General features: G+C 59.7%; 1 protein-coding gene across 1 annotated transcript; it reads left to right on the plus strand.

Annotated features, from left to right (window-relative positions):
• The first annotated feature begins 881 nt into the window (after window positions 1-881).
• Window positions 882-12,985, plus strand: NGFR (nerve growth factor receptor). Its single transcript, XM_072886091.1, has 6 exons — window positions 882-941; window positions 4,709-4,850; window positions 9,360-9,719; window positions 11,482-11,725; window positions 12,442-12,602; window positions 12,678-12,985. The coding sequence occupies exons 1-6, from the start codon at window positions 897-899 to the stop codon at window positions 12,977-12,979; spliced, it is 1,254 nt and encodes a 417-aa protein (XP_072742192.1). The 5' UTR covers window positions 882-896; the 3' UTR covers window positions 12,980-12,985.
• Window positions 12,986-21,220: the final 8,235 nt, after the last annotated feature.

A 21,220-nucleotide genomic window follows, 5' to 3' on the forward strand; every position in this document is an offset into this window, starting at 1 on the left:
GATGAGGGACAGGCCGTGACATTTCCAGCTGCTTAACCCATCACCGTGGGGTCTGGGCTGGGCAGGACGCCAGGCAGAGTCGTCCTGCAAAAAGCTGGAAGCACTGGGGCAGCGGAGAGCAGCATGCAGGGGGCAGGGAGATTTTTAGAGGCCGAAGGACATCAGTATGGGAGTTTTTTTACTGCCAAGGGTCGATTTACTAAGAGGAACAGGCAGCCACTGCTATGGACGTGGTGGCATTGCCTGTCTGCTCCCCGCTGGGGGCTTCTCTGTGTCACCTGGATGGCTGTGACAGACCTTGGGGTCTGGGTCCTGGGGGTGTCACCAATCCAGGCACCTGTGGGATGTTGTCCCTCGTCCCATGCAGCCGGAGGAGGTCTGGTCACCCCATCTCAGCCACAGCCGCTGACCTGCCCAGAACCTCTTGACGGGGCTGCAATATCATTAACGAACCCATCATGCAGACGGTGACCGGAGGACAGACAGATGGACATGGGCGTTTGAGGGGATGGAGAGAGATGGATGGATGGCTGGCTGGCCAGCAGAGGAGGGTGCATGGAGATGGATGAATGGGCGTGAATAATTGGGGGGCTGGAGAGAGCCGGCTGGCCAGAGACCGAGCGCACCCCAAAAGCGCTTCGTGGGAAGGGCAGCGGGGGCCGGGGGAGGCCCCGGGGGGGTCTGGGCTTTGTGTGCCGGCGGAGGAGGGTGCTGCCTCGGCCGCTCGCCGTGATGCTCCGGGGGCGGAGAGGAGGAGGAGGAGGAGGAGGAGGAGGAGGAGGAGGGACTTGCAGCCTTTTTCTGGCTGCCGCCGGGGCGGTGGGCGGCAGAGGGAGGGCAGCCCGGCCGCGCACCGGCTCTCGGGGGGGTGACCGGCCCCGCCGCCCCCGCGCACCATGGCCGGGCTCCTGCCGCCGCTGCTGCTGCTGCTGCTCCCGGCGGTGAGTGCGGGGGTGCGGCAGCCCGGGGGGAGCGGGCGGGGAGCGCAGAGGGTCCCGGGGCACCGGGGCTCGGAGGGACCAGGCAGGGGTGGGATGGAGAGTCCCGGCGGCACCGCGCAGGGGTATTTGGAGGGTCCCGGGGGGTCCCGGGCTGGCAGACACGGAGGGTCCCACGTGTACCGGGATGGAGAGCCCTGAGGGGACCGGGCGGGAGGTCCCGGGGGTACGAGGCAGGCAGATGTGGGGCTCCAGCGTCCCGGAGGCACCGGGCAGCCCGGCTGGAGGAGGGGAGGCGGGCGGGGGCCCCGGGGGTGCCAGGCAGAGCACTTCTGGGGGCAGAGGGAGGGGGCCCGGGGAGGCGGGTGGTGATGGGGGACCCACAGGGATGGCTTGTGCAGCCCCTCCGATCCCACCCCACCGAGCCCCATCATCCCTTTTACCCAGGAAAAAAGGGTGACAGCCCTCACCCAATAGGTGTGGGGGGGGACAAGCCGCCAACACCCCCAGTGCCCTCATCTCCTGCCATCCCACATCTCCAAAATCTCCCTTCGACCTTCTCAGCTGCAAATTTGCTGCCCAGAGTGAAGGGTGAGACCCTCTTCCCCCCTGGCGTGAGCCCCCGGGACGGGCACAGCCTCAGCGTGTGCTGGAGAAAAAACTTGAGGACATGGGGTGCCAGGGAAGAGGGAAATGCCCGGAGCAGGGCAGCCGGGTGGGCACACGGGGATGGACCCACCTACCTGGGGCAGAAACAGGGCTTTTGTTGGGGGAGGATTTGACGGGGGTCCCAGAGGTTTCGTTAGGCAGCAGGACACCCTTCAGGCAGGATATTAAAGCTGGGGCTTTAGGGGTTTTATGCGGAGACCGAGGAGGAGAGCCGTGTTTGAGGCTCCGTGCTGGAGGGTCTCCTTCCCCCGTACACCAGCGGTGCTGGGCATGGGATCAGGCTGGCCAAGCTCACCGGGGATGCTCGCCGCAGCGGGCGGGCGGTAGGAAAGGCAAGAGCTGTCCCAGCCATATGGATTCAAAGGATTTCACCCCAGGGAATTACTTGCCTCGGGCAGTCCCCTACCTGCTGCAGCTGGGCTGGGCTTCGGTGTCCCCCAAATCTCCGCAGCCACCTCCCCAGGTCAGGGCTGAGCCCAGTCGTCGCCAGCTGGGGCACCCGCTGCCTTGGGGCTGGATCTGCCCCCCAGGATTACATTTGCGACCCAGGGGGGCTGTACAGGGGGAGCCCGGCAGCTCCACTGAGCCCTCACCCAGTGGGATAACACAGGCAGGTCCAGATGTGCACCCACAGCTGTGGCCGCAGCCCCAGGGCCACCCTAAACCCCGGGCACCCCGTGTTCGTTGCTCTTTACCTGTGCTACTTGGCCGGTAGCTCCGCACGGGAAGAGGCAGAGCCCTCCCAGTCCTGCCGTGCCGAGGGCTGGCCGGACCCGCAGACCTCAGACGTGGCTTTCTCTGCTGCCCAAAGTTTGGGGATTGCTCGGAGCCAGGGGTTTGGCCTTTCCTAGACAGGGTGCTTCGCCAAGAAAGGCAGAGCCTGTCTGTCAGGCTCACGGGCGGTTCGGATCCAGGCCTGCCGCTGGGCCCATCTCCAGCTGTAGCATCCCCTCCCTTCCCCGCTCCGGTGAGAAGCGATTTTCTGCGCCAGGGCTCCGGAGCTAATGGTGCTGCGCCGAACTCCTGCTCCGCGGAGCTTCCTCCGAGGCCATCTCCTCAACCGGTGGCATCTGCTAGGACACAAAACCCCACTGACAACTCCGAAAACAATTAAAAGCTTACAGAGGTGTTGCTCGCACCCTCCGTCCGTGCCCCCCTCCTTAGTCCAGCTGTCAAAATGCTTTATGGTGTTAATACCTGTGGCTTTGTCAACAGGAGTTGTGTTAATAACATGCACATTTCAGCGGGCTAATGCAGACCATGTGCCCCTCTTATAAGTGTGTTAATCTTTATGGGGGTTTCAGTGCTCGAGACTGAGAGCTGAAAGGGAAACGCAGGCAGAGCAGGGGGGGTGCAGCACCTGGGACTGGAAGTTGCATTTTCTACAGTATTTAGGAGTGCGGAGTGGGGGGGACCTGGCAGGGGGGAGGCATCCGGCACTCCTGGCAGCCCTATGGGGAGGGGACATGTGGCCAGAGGGTATCCCTGGGGTCAGCTGCCGGGGGTCCAGGCTTCACACAGAGGAAGCGGCACAGCCGGGTCCCATCCCCACAGGCACACGGAGCCGCTCGCAGCTGCCTGCGGCGTGGGAGAGCTGGCCACTGCCGGCCCCAGCTGCGCTGCCCCAGCCTTCCCAGCCCTATTTATAGCCGGGCACGTTGGGCTGCTCCCCCAGCCCCACTCATGGCTGCTGTTGCCACAACCGTGGGGAGGTGGGAGGGGGGCAAGCCCCTGCCCGAGCAGGGGAGATGCACTGCAAGTCGGGGCTGCAGGGGACAGAGCAGCGGGGTGAGCTCCAACCAGGTTTGCTGCAAAGCCCTACGAGCTGGATCTGTCCCCCAGGAGAGGCAAAAGCAAGCCCCTTCCTCACCCTCAAACCCATTTCCCAGCTGTCATTTGGGGGTGCTGGGAAGCCCCCCCTCTCCCAAATCTCTCCTGCCTGTGCAGCTGGGGCCCAGTGCCAGAGCGGGCTGCCAGCCTGGGCTGGCGAAGCAGCGCCGGGGCTGAGAGCACATGCTTTCAAGCGCAGGGTAATTGGAGCACTTTGTCATTCAGATGCCTATAATTGGCGCTCCATTGTCTCAGCCGGGCCGGATGATGCACAGCGAGTCCATAACGCCGCATTGTGCAAGGAGGTGGCCAACTGGCTGACGAGGCATCCAGATGCACAGGGAGGGGGAGCTCCTTCGAGCGTTAGCTGAGTTTCTTCCCCAAAAATCAGGCTTAGCTGGATGGCAAAGGGATGGTCCAGCCCTGGAACGCACCTGCCTGCGAGCAGAGGGAGCAAAAGGAGCCCTGGCAGAGCTCAGGTCACCACGGGTGTCTCAGCAGCCCTGCGCCCAGGCAGAGATGCTTCCTGCACCGCACGGCCCTGGCCGAGAGGTGTTTTGGGGAGCAGCTGTCCTGCAGATGCACCCCGCTCCCCAGCCTGCAAAGTGCACGTGCAGGATGGCTCTCACCCCACCGCTCGTGGCATGTTTATTGCTTCCATATGTGACGACAGGTTTTATAAGCAGACACGCTTACCTCCGTTAGACAGTAATATTGCTGAAGCTCTCGGTGCTCCCTTCGAAGTCTTCATTTCCACCGTGGGGTGTGATTTCTGATCCCCATGTGCAGCAAGAGTGCTGTGCAGAGCTGCCGCCCGAGCTCTCCAAAGCCTCCATCGGGGCAGGCAGATCTCCCCACCATCAGCCCATAGGCAATGCTCTGCCTTCCTCCAGGGTGGGAAGGGCTGAACCCTTCAGGATGGCAAAGCATCCTTAGAGGAGACGACTCAGATGTCAGACAAGGGCAAACAACACTGTAACCCCACAGAAAAGCCCACATCACCTCAAAATACCCACCAGCCCAGGCTGTGGAGACATGGGCTTTCCTGACCTTCCTCCAGCAGCAGCACTGCGCAGGGCCTTTCTTGATGAGAGTTTTGCATAGGAAAGTCATTTCTCCCAAGACCTGTATTTAATGAGCCCCCTTTAGCCCCAACATGGGATGTCCACCCCAGAGCGGGACCCCACCAGGATACAACACACCTCCCCGCCTGCCCTTGCAGGGAGGGTCCCATAACAAGGGTCACCTCCCGGCTCTGTTGTCTCTCCCAGGGACCCGCCTGGGGCTCCAAGGACAAGTGCCCCACCAAGATGTACACGACAAGCGGGGAGTGCTGCAAAGCCTGCAACCTGGGAGAGGGGGTGGTGCAGCCCTGCGGGGTCAACCAGACGGTCTGTGAGCCCTGCCTGGACAGTGAGTACCTGCTCCCTTCCGCAAAGGACCACGAAGGGGTGGCATGGGGTATGGGCGGGGGGGGCGGCTTTGGGGACCACGAGCATTAGCAGGCACCTGGGTCTCCCCACGTGCATCTTCTTTCCCTTCTGGAAGTGTTGCCTGGGCACAATTTGTGCCGTTTGCTTCGATCTTTCCACGCACAGCCCAACGGTGCTGGGCACGGCCCTTGCACAGATCAGCTCCACCCCGCACGCAGCCTTCCCAAGCCACCCGTCTCTGCACTGACACCAGGGTTACTTCCAGCATTTCCCCAAAGCATCTGCCCTGCAAATCCCAGCCATGGATGCGGCATCTCCCCCTGTTTTGGGACCCATTGATGCCAGACTCCTTTGTAGATCCCCCTTCCAGCACTGTTCCCCTGCCGATGGCTCCCCAGCTACTGGCTCGTGGCCAGCGTTTGCCTCTGAAACATTCCCCTCCTCACGCTGACTGTGCGTTGGTCTCAGATCCAGCCACGGGGATGTCTCCCAATGAGCCACCTGTATTATTATTTTTTTTTTAAAACCTTGTAAAGACTGCAAAATAAAAGCAAGTTTGAGAGGAGAGAAGCAAATCACATCGGTCCCCAAGAGAGAGGGGAACAGTTTTCTCCTGGCCAGCTCCAGGCGCATTGCCTATGTCAAATGCTTCATAAATGTCGGTTGGAGATGTGTGCTGGAGACCTGCTTAAATGCTTACAGATGAAGTGGTCCAACTATTACTGTTTAAACAATGCCATGATAGGCATAAGCAATCTGCCCTTCAAATTTACTGCTGCAAACCCTTTGAAGGCCTAAGGACAAGTATTTGTAGGAAAAGCTGTGCCAGCCAAGCCCAGATTGCTCCAGGGGTGTGATTTGAGAGGGGGAAGGGACGGAGTATGGCTGTGGGGGAGCAAAGAGGAGGCAAAGTCCGGGGAGTGTGGGGGGGAGAAGCAATCTAAGCAGAACAGCGCCAGCACAGAGCAGGAACAGTGTCAGGGCAGTGCTAAAAATACCTCTGCTTTCCTGCAAAATCGATGAAGAGTGCTTACCCTCCCAGCACCTGGCTGCAGGGGCTGAATCCCACCGGCTGCAAGCTCGGGGCTGCTGTGCAGGATGACCCCACTCCGCACGGCAGCCTTGCTCCCTCCTGGGCTGCAATGGGCTTAGAGCCATCTTGCTGCGAGGTGCCAGGGCATCCGCTGTGCCGTCCATCCCCACGAGCCCTTCCTGCAGGGAACCTGGCCTGGGTGTCAGGCTCCAGCTCCCGGGCGTGCGGGGCTGTAAATCCCGAGGGCTGCTGTGCATTCCTGGGTGTGCTCAGATGAGCCAGTTTCCCGTAACCCCCTGCACTTCCAGACTGGCAGATGGCTTGTCTCCCTGATTTCTTTCTGGGAACTGAGGGGATAAAGGGAATTTCCACACTCCCTAGAGGACGTGGGATGTGGAGGTTATGGAAAGACCGAGACCCTGACCTGGGTGCGCTGCTGGAAGCCCGTGCATCAGCTGGGGTGCATCAGCTGGGGTGCCGGTGCAAGTGCCACTGCTCTGGTTTGCATCCCAGCTCCTCCTGCCCAGCCCCACATTGCCCTAGGCCAGGCATTCTTATTTTTGCAGGGGGATTAACATCTGGCAGCAGCTCTGTTGGGTCAGGGAGCTGAGCTGGAAAGTACCAGGGCAAAAGGGTCTGGCCCCTTCCTCCATCCCTGAGAGGATGAGAGCAGCCAGGAGCAAACACTGCTGCCCCAAGGCCTCCCAGTATCACCCACAGGGGGAAAGCCAAGCACCAGGGCAGCACTTTGTGCCTTGCTTGGCTTTGCTGCTGATGGGCCAGCATGGCTGAGTGCTCCTGGCCTCCAGGCAGCTGCTCTGGGACTGCCAGTCCCCCTCCCCGTGCCTCAGTTTCCCCCACAGCCCCTCACCTGCCTCCCAGTCCAGCAGCTCCCAGCCCTGCCACCCCTTGCTTGGGAATATCTCCTGTGTGGGGTCCCAGTCACTTACCCAGCTGCACAACAGCGTGGTGTACGCCCCAGGGCAGGATCAGGCAGCTAGCATAAGAAGCAGCACCAAGGGGGGCAACCCACTCCCCTCACCACCTCAAAGAGGAGAGCAACAGACAAATTGAAGACCCACAACCAGGACAAAGTCCCTGCAAACCCTCCTGCTTTATACCCCCAGCCCTGCCCCAGCCGTAGCCTTGCATTCATTCATTGATGGCAGCATGGATTAGTCCCCAGAAGCTCATCAGCTGGGAGCTGCTGGGTGGGGGTGACCATGGGGTGACTCATGGGTGCAGGCACTGCAAGGGGGCAAATGCTCCCCCAGCTCTTCTCTGAGCCCAGAGTGGGATTTTGGGGTGGGGAGAATAGACCTGCAAACGCTATTGTCAGCCCTTGCTGGGATGGGGAGAAGGTCCTTTGGGACCCGGGCTCACGCCGGATCCTGCTGCCGCAGGCGCTGGGCGGGCGCAGGCAGCCCCGGTCCTGGCACAGCACCCTGCCTGCCAAGCGTGAGCCGTCGGGGGAGGAATGCGGGCACGGCCCTGGGCTGCCGAGATCCCCACCTCCACCCCGGGCTGCCTGCGAGCTCTCGCCTTGGATGTCTTCCGATTCACCAGCCAAATTGTTTTGCAAAAATTTGCTACAACCGAAGCACCAACCCTGCCAAAGCCCGCGGCGGCCGGAGGAGACGGTCCCTGCATTAGTCCAAATGGCCACTTGCTTTTTTTTATTATAATTTTCTTTCTCCCCGTCCCTTGCCAGCCACCCCTGATTGCTGCCTCATGATTTATTTATCCCCCTTGCCAGCCTCCATCGCTGAGGACGGGTGGGGGCCCTGTTTGAATCTCAGCTGTAATTGCTCAGCTCAGATACCTTGCTGCCACTGAAAATGTGCCCACTCAGCCGTATGTCTTTCCTGGCCACTTCCCCGCTCTAATGGTGCCTATCAATAATTCAGAATAACGCAAAGGATGAGCCCAGGTTAATGGGAGCTGTGCACGCCAGCGGCCGACCCGGTGCTGCTCTGGCTGTGTTCGCTCGGCCGGGCAGTGGGGCAGGCAGTGGGGCAGGGGCTGCTCGCCCACCCCCGGGCAGAGCCGAGGCGGCAGCTCGGGGCTGGCAGGTTCGTCCCTGGGGTCCTGCAGTTCCATGGAGGGCACGGGGCCGGCCCTGAGAGAGGAGCAGGACACCCAGACACAGTCACGGGGCGGCGGGAGATGTTGGGAGGGTGGAAATGTCATGGCTGTCGCTGCTCAGGGTTCGCTCTGAGCCGTGGTGGGAAAGCAGCGGCCAAGGCTGGGACGGCACCTCTGTCCCTCTAACCCTGCCCATCACCAGGGTCTCGGGGCTCTTCATTCCCCTCTATCTTGAAAACAACCAAAAATTAAGCACCAGGGCAGCTCTGCCCTGAGCCTGTCCATGGCTCAGTCTCCCCTTGGCCACCCAGGGAAGCTGGAGGCCACTGAGGGTGGGAATTACCGTCTCCCATGATCGTCCTTGGGAGACAGGCGGGTAATGAAAGATTAGCACGTGGCTGGATTGACTTCCCGAGGAGCAGGGCTAGCAGAGGGATTGTGCTTGATCTCCCCGACACCTTCTCCATCAAGGAGGCTGGACTTTCCCCCGGTGTTTCGGACGAGGGAGGATGGGGCGTTGCGGCAGCAACGGGGGGATCAATGGCAGGCAGCCGACGCAGGGACAGCAGCTGTGGCCTCCGGGACAGGAGCTTACCCATCTTCCTGGGCTAAAAATATCTTCAAACACCTTTGGGAGCGGGCAGGGGGAGGGAGGGGGCACGGGGGCGGCTTGCTGGGCTGCAGGAGGAGGATTGATTTCCCCGGCAGAGTCAGTCCTGCAGGATGAAACCAGAGAGCAAAAAGCCCCAGGGTCAGAGGAGAGTCAGCAATTAGTGTTGTAGCCTCCTGTTCACATCACGCCCTGCGTCTCCCGGCCTCCCCGAGCCTGGCGGGGACACGCGGCCGAGGAGGGGGGCACAGGGCGGCGATGCCCCGAGGGACCCCCTGGGCAGGATGCAGAGGAGAAAGCGTTTGGGATGCTGGGGAGCAGCGATGGCTGTAGGATGTCCACAGGGACCATCCGGAGGTCGAAAATGGGGATGATGCTCCGGCTGGGGACACGAATGCTCACCCGGGAACATGGGCACCAAGTGCTGGGATGGGCACGCTGAGGGCAGCAGCCAGACCTGCCCAGGCTGCAGGAGCTCGAAGGCTGGATCCCCACAGAGCGGGGGAATTGCTGCAGAAAGCGTGTAGCTGTTAATGGAAAGTGGAGCCTGTGGGCTGGGCGATGCTCGGTGGTGTTGGGGGGCTGCAGGGGGGGACACCTCTCTCTCTGGCCCAGAGGAGGGGGAAAATGGTGCACAAGCCCATCTCCCCAGCCCGGCACCATTTGGTGATGGATGAAGCCAGCGCTGGGGAGCAAAGTGGCCATGGGGATGGGGACACCGTGCTGGGACCCTGCTCACCTCACCCTCTGTCCCCTGCCAGGCGTCACCTTCTCGGACACGGTGAGCGCCACGGAGCCGTGCAAGCCCTGCACGCAGTGCGTGGGGTTGCAGAGCATGTCCGCGCCCTGCGTGGAGTCCGATGACGCCGTGTGCCGCTGCGCCTACGGCTACTACCAGGACGAGGCGAGCGGGAGCTGCAAGGAGTGCCGGGTGTGCGAGGTGGGCTTCGGCCTCATGTTCCCCTGCCAGGACTCGCAGGACACGGTCTGTGAGGAGTGTCCCGAGGGCACCTTCTCCAGTGAAGCCAACTTCGTGGACCCCTGCCTGCCCTGCACCACCTGCGAGGAGAATGAGGTGATGGTGAAGGAGTGCACAGCCATCTCGGATGCCGAATGCAGAGGTAAGACCGCCTTTTCCAGGGAGAGCCGTTGCGGAGGGGAGAGCTGGGTTCGCCAGGTCTCCTATAGTGCTCTTTGCCTCAGTTTCCCTTTGCACCACAGCAGTGGGGAGGCAGGGGCATGGCCCTGGGCTCGCAGGAGAGGATAGGACCAGTGTCCAGCTGGGACACCCAGCCCTTGGGCATTGCAGCACGCAGCTTCCTCCTGAGGCAGTGAGCCCTCGTCTCCCTTGCAAATGCCCAGCCCCAGGCTGTGCACAGCCTTTCCAGGGACTTCCTTGGCCGAGCTCCTGGCAGGATGCTGCTGCGGGTGCAAGCACTCTGACGGGTGGCTTTTGGTGTCCAGGAACAGCGAGCAGAGCCGAGAGGTTCACCAGTCTCGGACGCCGTGCTCGCCGCCGCCCGAGCCTTCATCAGGAGGGAAATTGGCAGCCGATGGCTTTCTGATGGGAATTAACTGCCCCGAAGAGCGGGGGAACAGCCGGCCCTGCAGCCCAGCAGGGTTCGGTGCCCAGGGGAAGGGGGAGAGCATCGTTCACCGGCAGCAGCCCCCCGCCATGCCAGCCCGCACCCCACTGCTGTGCGGAGCCCCCCAAGGAGCGGCAGGGCTGCTTACGGCTGGGGTCACTCCGAGTCGATCCTGGGCGGTAGCAGCATGGTTCCCTGCCCCGAGCCTGGCCAGGGAGAAAAGGGCTTTGTCCCGGCTGCCGCTGATTCACAGCGCGGGGGCAGCTGGCGCAACTCCCTTGAAAGGGTCGAGTAAATGGAGCCATAAGTCAAGGAGCACAGGGCCAGCTTTGTTAGCTGGCAGCGGGGCCCCGCCGGAAACGGCCGTGGCGGCCACCGAAGCGCCGCTCCGAAAAGGCAGCGGGGTCCGACCGGGGGCCGCGGCCGGGAGGGCCAGCAGGGCAAGATGCCAACTCCGTGCCGCGGCACCCGCTCCATACTCGCTGGGCCGGTGGACGTGGCGCAGCCCCACGAGGCTCCCTGCCAGCGGGTGCAGGACAAGCCCCTGGAGAGGGGTGGGGGGGGGGTTGGGAGGGAGCCGGCACCAGAGGAGGGGATGGGGCAGCCACAGGTGAGAGCGTTTTCCCGGGGCAAGACAAGACGTATCCACTCACACCGTGGGACACGCCTGGGTGCGGCAGGAATGGGGTCGCTCCCAACTGGGGCCGGGCTGGCAGGGTGCGTAGCTGCAGACAGGGGCCAGGAAAGGGGCAAATCCAGGCTCCGGTGCTGCTGGCAGCAGATGAGCCGGCTCCGTGCGAGCTGCGGAGGCAGCTGGGTTGCCTTCCGTGGGTCCCGGTGAAGATGTGCAGTGGATGGGAGGCAGCTGGGGCTGCTTTCCTGGGCTTCGGTACCAGCCATGGGAGCCCAGGGCTCAGTCTGCAGCTTGCACTTGGCGGGAAGAACTGCAGGACTCGAGCAAACCCAGTGCTGGGAAAGAAGAGCTTACAAAGCCATGTGTGTGTCCAGCCATGACCAGGCACCATCAGCCATTCGGGGCACGGGATGGCTTCAGCTTGTCCGGGGGACCAGGCAGGCTGGTGCTGTCTGGGGCCAGGGGATGACGTGGTTTGCAAGGACAAGTCTGGGGACAAGGGGATGGGGCCGAGCTGGCACCTCCACAAGCCCCGCAGCCTTTGGAGGAAGATCCCTGAAGAGACCATTGTCCCTTCACCAATTCACCCGCCACAGCCCATTACATGGCATGGCCGGCTGTGGGACTAATTATTCTCATTTCTTTTCCCCTCCCTCCTGGCAGACCTCCACCCTCGCTGGACAACACACACGCCATCTCTGGTGGGCTCCGACAGCCCCGAGCCCACCACCAGGGACCCCTTCAACACCGAAGTGATGCCCAGCACCCTGGCAGACACCGTCACCACCATCATGGGCAGCTCGCAGCCCGTTGTGAGCCGCGGCACCGCTGACAACCTCATCCCCGTCTACTGCTCCATCCTGGCGGCCGTGGTGGTGGGGCTGGTGGCCTACATCGCTTTCAAAAGGTGGGGGACCAAGGCAGCAACCGTGGGGTCATGGCAGGGGATTTGGGTAGCGGGAAACAGGCTGTGTCCCCCCACTCAGGGGTCCCCCAGCCGGAGCTGTCACCAACAAGGGAGGGAGGGGACCAAGCTGAGTGGATAGGAGGTGGATTTCCAAAAATGCATGAGAAATCAGGCAGTTGAGGGGTGAAAGAGGAAGATGGCAGCAGGGTGGGGGTGCAGGGTGGGCGAGCCCTCATTGCAACCCCCCTGCCCAGCCCCTGCTCGTTCTGGCATGCTGCGGGCAGCCGTCCCGGCCGATCACGCTCAGCGGCTCATCCCCGGCGCGCTGGGTTTGCACCTGGCCCCGGGCAGGCCAGGGCCAGCTCGGCGGCTCTGCGGGCACCCCGGGCTGGAGGCACCCCGAGGGTGGGGAGGACCCACAGGCAGCCCCGGGACCCCTGCGTGCTCCGGCAGCGCAGCCGCGTTTTTGCAGCAGATCCGTGCAGAAGGGAGCCCTGCCCTGGTCCCTTGCAAAGCTCAGGAGCTTGGCGCCTGCTCAGCAGCTGCAAAGGCCAATTTAAACCGATCCGGCCACCGTCCTGGAGAGGTTGAGGCTGCAGGAGAAACACTTCTCCCTGGGAAAAGTGGTCCCAAGAAAGGGACACAAAGCAACAAACCTGCACCCAGCCTGGGGGACGTTGCCACCGGCTGTCACCTCCCCGCTCCTCTCCCTGCAGGTGGAACAACTGCAAGCAGAACAAGCAAGGGGCCAACAACCGCCCGGTGAACCAGACGCCTTCACCGGAGGGGGAGAAGCTGCACAGCGACAGCGGCATCTCGGTGGACAGCCAGAGCCTGCACGACCAGCAGCCACCCAGCCAGAGCACCCAGGGGCCAGGTAGGGTGAACTGGGTGCTGCAGGGTGGGCAAGGGTGCCCCGGGGATGGGTCTAACGCTGCTTCGTCCTTCCCAGCACCCAAGGGAGATGGGAACCTCTACGCCAACCTGCCGCCCAGCAAGAAGGAGGAGGTGGAGAAGCTGCTGGGCAGCTCCGCAGAAGAGACGTGGAGGCAGCTGGCCGGGGAACTGGGCTACAAAGAGGACCTCATAGACTCCTTCACCCGGGAGGAATCACCCGCCCGGGCTCTCCTGGCCGACTGGTCCTCCAAGGAGACGGCCACCCTCGACGCCCTGCTCGCCGCCCTGCGCAAGATCCAGCGTGGGGACATCGCTGAGAGCTTGTACAGCGAGTCCACCGCCACCTCTCCCGTCTGAAGGGTGGCCCGGGGCGGCCCCACGGGGTCCCCTTCCCCCTTTGCCCCCTTGCCTCTCCTCTCCCCGGCACCGAGAGCCCTGGAGGGGAGGGTGGGAAGGAAGCGGGGGCTCCCCGGGCCCTCCCGATTTACGGTCCTGTATGCACTGAGCTCCTGTTTTCGGTATCGCCCCCTCCCAGTGCCACCTCCTCCCAGCAGCCCGTAGCAGGTCGGGTGCGAGGCTCGGTCCCGCTCAACGCCCAAAGCCCGTCTGCCGCCAGAGCATCCTCTGCAGCCCCATGAGGCTGAGCGGACGGACGCAGGAACGAGCACCGTGCTCTCAGCCCTCTCCTCTCTCCCATTCCAGCCCCTTTTCCTTCATCCCTGGGGCTCCAGTTCTCCTCTTCCTCCTGCCCTTCCTCCTTGGCCCACCCTACCGCTATCTCCCGCTCCCCTCCAACGCCCTGAAATCCAGCTGCTTTCCCCAAACTGCAGGCAAAGGGCAGGGCTGCGATGGGCACGGAGAGAACTGGAGCTGCTCTACCAGGATTTGGGGAGGGGTCTGGTCCCACGGCTGGGCTGCACCATGGGGGGTGGGCTGGGGGAAAGGACTTGGCTTCCAGCAGCCCAACCTACACTGTGAAATTCAGGGGGTGCAGCCCCCACACGCTCCGCAGGGCTGCCAGCGTTTGGTCTCGGTGAGGAGCGGCCGGGACCACCCCACTGTCAGGGACCAGGCATCTGGGTGCCACCACCTCCTTGGTGCTGGAGCACCATGAGGGGACACACCGAAGGTCTAAAGGGCTGAAAAAGTGCCTGCCTGTGGTGGGGACATGACAAAAGGGCTCTGTTCTTCCTTCCCCTGGCACCAGCCCCGCCATCCTCGTGCTGCACCGACCCAGGAGCAAAGCCATCCTGCCGCGATTGCACTGTCCCTCCTCGCCCGCAGACCCGGCCGGGGCTGGCGATCCCAACCCCCTGCTTGAAAGGGCTCTTTCTCTTCCAGCTCTGTGAAGAGGGGCTCAGAAATGCCCCTGCCCACTCCCCTGCGGGCCTTTTGCCTCCGTCTGGGCGCGCAGTGGGTGCTGCCTACCCTTGTGCACTGACTGTCTCCCCGGGGCATCCTTGGGTGGCCCCAGCACCTCCCTCTGCCGGGACCCCACCGCAGCTCCAGGGAGGGGACATCACTCACCCCCTCCATGTCTCCAGAGCTGTCAGTGCATTTTCTTGGCATATCAGCTCCCCACCCAGCACCCAGCTCGCTCATGGGTGATGCTGGAGGGCAGCTGCCGGGTGGGCGAGCATCCCATTGCCCCTGTGAGCTGCCGTCGAGCAGCCAGCGCAGTCCTGGGGGACGTCCCCAACAAAGCTACAGCTTCAATGTCTCGCTTGCCTGGAGCATCACGGGCTTTTTGCAGAGGAAGGACTGCAAGGCGAGCTGGTGCACAGCACTGGTGCCCGCTACGTCTGCGCCTACGGACTCCCCCTTCGCCTCCGGATTCATCCAGAAACTCTTTCCTGAAGGCAGAAGGTGATTTTCCTCCCCTCTTTAAGGAGATAAGCAAGACTTGTAAATAATACCGTGTCGTTTTACTAACTGCTCGATGTTTCTATGTGTGACATGGGGTGACGGGGCCCACCCCGGCCCCTCTGCTCTTCCTCACAGCCTTTCTGCCTGCAAGGCGAGCTTTCATTTTGCAGTCCAAGCCTTTGATCCCACCTCGTTTCTGGCCTTAAGGACTCAATGGGGAGGAAGGGAAACATGCACACCCCAAAAATCACCACAGCAGGTCCATGAGAAACTTGGGAACATGGAGGGATTTGGCTGTTCCCAGTGGAGCTGCCGGGCGTTGGGATGGAGAGCTCTGCGCTTTCCAAAGGATTGGAGCCTGCGTCAAGAGGATTTGAGCACCCAGGTCCTTCAAAAGCTTTTGGGAATTTTGCCCCCTGTGCTTTGGATGATAAAGCATCACAGGCTGAATCTGGATCTCCAGGATGGGATATTTGATGCCTCCTGCCCTGGTGCAACAAAAGAGCAAAGATCCCTTTGGAGGAACAACTTTGGCCACTGGCTGCCCCATGCCAAACCCGTTGGTTAGAAACACTTGGCCTCGACAGGGCTGCGAGTCCCACATCTGAGTCCCAGCCATCTTCCATCACTAAAATCCAAGGAAACTGCCCCAAATTTGCAACCCCGCTTGCAGCGGGTGACTGCGGCTTGCGAGCCCCCAGCCGGGGCACCGGCTCCTTGCAGACCGAGCCATCCACAGGGATGCTTTGGGATGAGTTTAAATGTTGGTAATCATCAGGTTGTTTCCATCGATCCCTTTTTTTGGTGAAGCGACTCAAATATGAACTAAGGGCGACTGGAATAAAGTGCCCAGATCAAAAGCAAAATAAACTGCCCGATTCAGTCTGACAAGCCAACTTGGCCATACCTTGCCAGCTGGAAATTGTTTTTCTTCAGGACAATATTGCCATGGTCTCAGGTTTCAATTGCCATAGTAAAGGGATTTCCTCAGGGCTGAGGAAACTGAGACAAACTCAGCATCCAAAGAGAAGCCAGGGGATGCCTCAAATCCCTGGTTGCAGGAAATAAATACAAATAAAATTAAAAAAAAAGAAAAAAAAACCAAGGAGGGAAAACCAAGCCAAAGTTAGTGCTCGTCGGTACGTTTTGTGTCCTTTTCTAATGTTTCTGTTGTACAAAGAACGTGTGTTTCTCCACTCACCCCTGTGTAATACCAGTGCCGATTTATTAGGAAGTTTTACGGTGAAGAAGTAGCCGTTGTAGAAGGAGTTGGGGGGTTTGCGGGTGGGGTGTGAGCAGCATGAGGTGGGGGGGCGATGCACAGGGGGTGGCGGGCCGCCGCGCCGGCCGGGTGGGTAGCTGTCCTCGTGTATCCATCGGATGCCAATAAAGAGCATCACTACGTTGGCGTGCCGCTTGGTTTTTCCCCACACCCCGCCAAGAGCTGAGGTTCGTGAATCCATGATGGGGGAGACGGCCTCAAAGCCTTCAAGGGTGGGGGTTTTTTTCTTCTTTCTTCCCCATCTTCCTATTCTAACCTTATAAATGGCAGGAATGTAAAGTCTGATCTTATCTGGTAGAGGAGGATTTCTTCGGAGCGCGCAGCGGAGACTCGGACCTCAGCCAGGAACGCGGCGTCGGGAGCTTCGCGTGACTTAGCCAGCTCTGTACAACAGTTACACAAGCGGCTGCGGTGCTGGGCAGCATCCCGAGCATCCCCCCGTGCTCCCCGGGACGGCATAACTGCTGCAGTCCAAGAGAGACCTTCAAGGTTGGAGAAAAAACCCAGAAAAAGAGGGTAGCTCCCTCCTCCTGCCCCTCCAAGTTACTTCAGCTGCTGTAAAAGAGCATTAAAAGGCTCAAATCCACTTATTTTGAAGCATATACTGCTTTGGGCACAAGGCACATGTTTCTGCATCCCGGTGCCATTAGCAATGCTACCCTCTGCACCCCAAAGGTGCAGGATCAGCCTCCCGGGACCCTACACAAAACCCCCAGACCCAGGGGAGATTTATTTAGATGGGGGAAAGTTTTTGCAACGAGTCCAGGAAGGGCTTGGAGGGCTCAACTGCTGGGTAGGCAAAGGGATACAGGGCACATTTTTGATGCTAAATACTCACACAGCCCTTGGGCAGCCAAATTAGGGGGCAAAACCCCCAGGCACAATGACAGGTAAAACTTCCCCTAAACAAGAGGTTGGGTCTTGCCTCAAAGAGCTTCCGATGGCTCCTAGGAGGGGACGTGTCCCCAGTGAACGTGGGACACGTGGGCGAGGGCAGCTGGGACCTCGCGGGGCTGGTGTTGGAGTTGCTTCGCCCAGGATTGCGTGTGGGTTTGCACACAGAAGTATTTACACATCGCAGTTTATAAGAGCTTGAAACAGGATGCTCAAATGTAGCTGCTTTTATTTTTGGCTGGCCTGGGTCGCTCTCTAGCAGAAAATATAATGAGGACCAGGACTACACACACATAAAGAGCGTTCTCTTTCCTTTTTTTCAGGCTCCCACACGGCACTGCAAATAAACAAGGGAAAATAATTGCAATCAATCCATTAGGTTTAATCTGCTTCCTCTTAATCTCCATCCTCCCCTGGGAAGGAGGCTGGAACAGAGAAGAGGAGAGAAGCCGGGCTGCGAGCGTGAGCTGAAGCGTTTCTGCCTGCAATGCCTGGGAAGGGAGCCCGGAACCAGCAGGCAGGAGCCAGGGGAGGGGGGCAAGGAGCATCCTCTTCCTCCACCCCTCTCCCTGCATCCCAGGCTGAAGCCATGCTGGGTGGAGAGGGAGGGAAGGAGCTTTGTGAGGTGGTCTTCATGTGTGGGATCAGCTGCCTTAGATGGTCCCTGGGGAGAGCAACCTGATTTATGGTTAGTGCAGGGGGGGTGGGGGGGAGAACAATAAGATCTGGAAAGGAGCCTGATGTTTGCATCGGCTGGTGAGCAGGGCTGGGGAAAGGGCCCTGGAAAACTTCCTTCCCCTTCTTTATGGGTGCCTGGGGAGGGAGAGAGCGGCCCCCTGCTTAATCTCGCATCTGCTGTAAGGAGCTCTGGAGGGGCTTCCCCAGGCTGGGGGCTGGTTCGGGGGGTGGGAGGTGGAGGGGGACAGCCACCAGCATGGGAGCACAGGGACAGACCCCTGTGCTGGACCCACACGCCCGCTTCAGCCACCATCACCCCCAGCAAAGAACCACTGCTTTGCTAAAGCCATCCCCAGCATTAGGTCTCGGATAACCTCACCAGCCACTGAGAAAAAGGAAAAAAAAAAAAATCAACACATTAAAACCCCAGGATGCACGGGGATGCTTTTCACTCGCCTCCTGGCTCCTCCGGGGAGCTGGGACCTTCCCTTCATGGAGGGACATAGATGGGAAAAGAAAGCTGAGCTTCCAGAATAGCAGCAGGGCTTTGCAAGTGAAACAACAGCTCACAGGACCCAGCTGCAGCTGACAAATGCTAATCTCACCTATATTTCTTCCCCATCCATCTGTCTGCCTCCAGAAGTGAGCCGAGCAAGCGTTCTTGCAGGTTCCCCCGGCAATTTAGCCTGGATTTGGGGGTGCAGCTGGCCACACGGAGGGGGGATTTGGAGATGCTTAATTTCCAGACCCCAGAGACAACCCTGACCTGCAAACAGCCCCGTGGTTCCTGCCCCAAGCAGGGCACGAGGGTCAGCGCCAGCATCAGCAGCCCCCTCTCCCTGCTTCGCATCCCCAGGCAATATCTGCCTCCCATATGCCGGCGAGAGCTACATTCCCGAATAATGGGAAGCAGGTCGGCGGCAAAGCCAGGAGGGCCGGGGCGATGGCCGTGTGCCAGTGCCGGGCACAGCCCGTCCCCGAGGCTGCCTCGTGCCGTGCGAGCACAGGGGCTGCTCGGAGGCCGGTGGGATCGAGGTGGGAGATAACAGCCCCCAGGAGAGCTGCGTGGCAGCCTTCCTCTTTTAACCTGCTCTTAGCTCCTCGCCCAAGGCTTTTCCAGCCCCTGCAGCCCTGATGGGGAGAGACAGGGCTGAGCCAGCATCCCAAGGTACAGGTTTAACCCATCACCACATCTCTATCGGCCAGGCTCAGGGAAACACATGCATGGTCCAAACCTCGAGTAATTGTGGATGTTGTTGCAGTATCCAGAAGCTCCAGCAGAAACCGGGGCTGTGCCTGGAGCAGGATAAACCTGGCCCAGGATAAACTTGGCCCAAAAGGCAAGGGGACAAGCCAGGGGGTGCAGAAGGGGCAAAAGCAACACGCTTTTGGTAAGGCAGGGCAGAGATGGGAAAAGTCTCTGTGTCTCAGGGTGTCCCCACAACCTCATATAGGCCAGGGCACACAAGGGAGCGGGACATAGGCATCCCGGCACAGATTATCACAGGGCGAGGACATCTGAGCAGTGGCAGAGCCAAAACCAACCCCTGCAGCCACCTCGCTTGAAACCACCCCTAATTCAATGCATCTAAGAGATATTGCATCTCACTCACTCGCCTTGGAAGGAGGGACAGCCCTGCCACCACCCGTGGGACAGGCAGCAAAGGGAAAGGAGTGGGAAGGGAAAGCCTGCCTCCTTCTTCTTCTTCTTCTTCCCCAAATCTCCCCCAGGTGATTCTGCTTTGCTGCAGCTGGGTGCAAACCAGAGAGGTGGTGATGGGGTTTTACTTTAATGGATGTGGCCTTCCTGGAGGGAGCAGGGAGAGGTTAAACAGCCCCAGATGGATGTGTTTGGGGGGAGTTAGCAAGGGAGACAATGTGAGAGGGGATACAGCAGCGAGAGCAAGGCAGTGATTCCCCCCGAGCACATGCAATTCCCGTCGCTGCTGTTGAATCATCTCAGCAAGACCCAGTGCAGAGGGTCTGGCACGGCGGGTGTGAGATAATGCCCAAAATATGCTGAGAAAACCCATCTTCAGCCCAGTAACACAAGAGCAAGGGTACAACGGAGCCACCCAGGGAACCCCAAAGTAACCCCCCAGCCAGGCGAGCTGTGGGATAAATGGGGGAAAACACTCTGGTTTCCCTCAAAGCATCACTCTGAGATGCAAATTGCTGCTGGCTGGTAGCTCCACTGATATTGCAGGCTCCTGTGCTAAGGCTGGCTTCATCTGAAGCTGAAAAGAAGCCACCTGGGTATTGAGCAGTGCTTTTGTTCTGGCAAAGAGACAGCAAACTGCCATCTCGGAGCACAGGGAAGGGAGCAGGGAGCCACAGAAGTGGCCAAATCCCTCCGATGGAGACATCGCAGCAGCTCCCTGAAAGTCTACCCTGCTCCCGCGAAGGGCTTCAAGCCCTGCACAGCACCGTAGCGCCGAGCAATTTTGTAGGAAATTTGCCAACAGCTCATTTTCCTGGTCTTTTAATTATTTCCTTTATTTGAGTATGAAAGGGGGAATCATTTACAGAGACTGGGAGAAAGTGGTCGGGTTGGTTTCCTTCCAAACGCGACTGAAGAGAAAATCACTGAGAGCAGGAAAAAGCCTCCAAGGGGTCTGGAAGAATTGACTTTCTGCTGTTTCCAAGGGAAGATGGGGCAGATGAAGGAGATTTTGATTCCCAGGCAGACTGAAGATGAGCTTCAGCCAGGACATTGCTGCTTCAGAGGAGGCTTCCAGGGTCCCTTGCTCACAGGGCGAGCATGCAAGCCCTCTCCTGGGAAAACTGCACCACTTGGGTGCAAAACCAGGCTGAGACCCAGACTGGAAGGATGGTAAAGAGGTTTTAATTCCCTTGAAAGGTGAAAAATGCCATGGAATTCATTCCAGTTCATCAGCTCCCCTTGGCTATTAGTTGGTGACTCATTTTCCCCATCTGAAAAACAAACTGAATATAAATCCTCCTCAGATACAAGCTCCCAGGTTCATTTATTACTCATTTTAAAATAAATATTTTATTCTTTTTTTTTTTATCTCCAGCTGCTGGGTGTTGGAAATGTGTCTTTGTTTTAGAAACAAAACAAAAAAAATCAGAATAAAATTTTCATTAGATGCAAAATGAGACTCTTCCAAACAAAGCGAGCAGAGCGCAGCCTCCGGCCCCGGCTAACAGTCACCGGAGTTTTGCGAAGCCATCAGCCGGGACCGGAGGCTGCACTCTGCTTTGCAAAACTGCCAGATTAAGTACTTAGAAATACAGATTTCTGGTTTTCCAACTAGGGAGGCCGGGCTGGGTGCCAGGCGAGTCGTGGGAAGGCAGCAAACAGCGGCCAACTCCAGCGTGCCGGCACTGACCCTTGTGCATGATCTCCCTTCCCATCCCTGGGCACATCCTTGTCCACCCCTGGGTGGACAGATGCTGGGGAAGGACCCGTTTTTGCAGCCTGTCCTCCAAAAACAAGCCAAATCTTGGCGCAGCCGCATCTTTCCAGCTCTCTGCATCGCTTCGTGTCCCTGTGCTGCCAGGGATGGGTCACCACCACAGCAGCCTCATGACAAAACCCAATTCTCGCTAATATTCATCAAGCTTGAAGAGTGAAAAGAAATAACTGATGTGAGGCCAGTGAGGATTTTGCCCGGCTCCTGAGCGGGGAGGAAAGTCTCCCTCCCTGCAGGTCCAGCCTGCCTTTAAGCTCAAATCCATCCCACATAAATTCTCCCCCCGTTTCCCTTGCGTGGCTCCGTAGCTGGAAGGGTTTTGTTCCATCTCTAATTGCTTCAGACCTGCTTTTCAGCCTGGAATAATCAGGGCTTTCTGGAGAGATGCTTTGGCTCAACCCTGGAAAATACCCAAGGCAATGCACACACAACTGCAAGGTC

This window comes from Ciconia boyciana, chromosome 22 (assembly GCF_034638445.1).
Source record: "Ciconia boyciana chromosome 22, ASM3463844v1, whole genome shotgun sequence".
Lineage (NCBI taxonomy): Eukaryota > Metazoa > Chordata > Aves > Ciconiiformes > Ciconiidae > Ciconia > Ciconia boyciana.

Coding starts and splice junctions, on each gene's coding strand:
- NGFR (XM_072886091.1), top strand. CDS start 897: ATGGCCGGGCTCCTGCCGCCGCTGCTGCTGCTGCTGCTCCCGGCG. Junction 11,726..12,441: donor GCCTACATCGCTTTCAAAAG/GTGGGGGACCAA, acceptor CTCTCCCTGCAG/GTGGAACAACTGCAAGCAGA. Junction 12,603..12,677: donor CCAGAGCACCCAGGGGCCAG/GTAGGGTGAACT, acceptor CGTCCTTCCCAG/CACCCAAGGGAGATGGGAAC.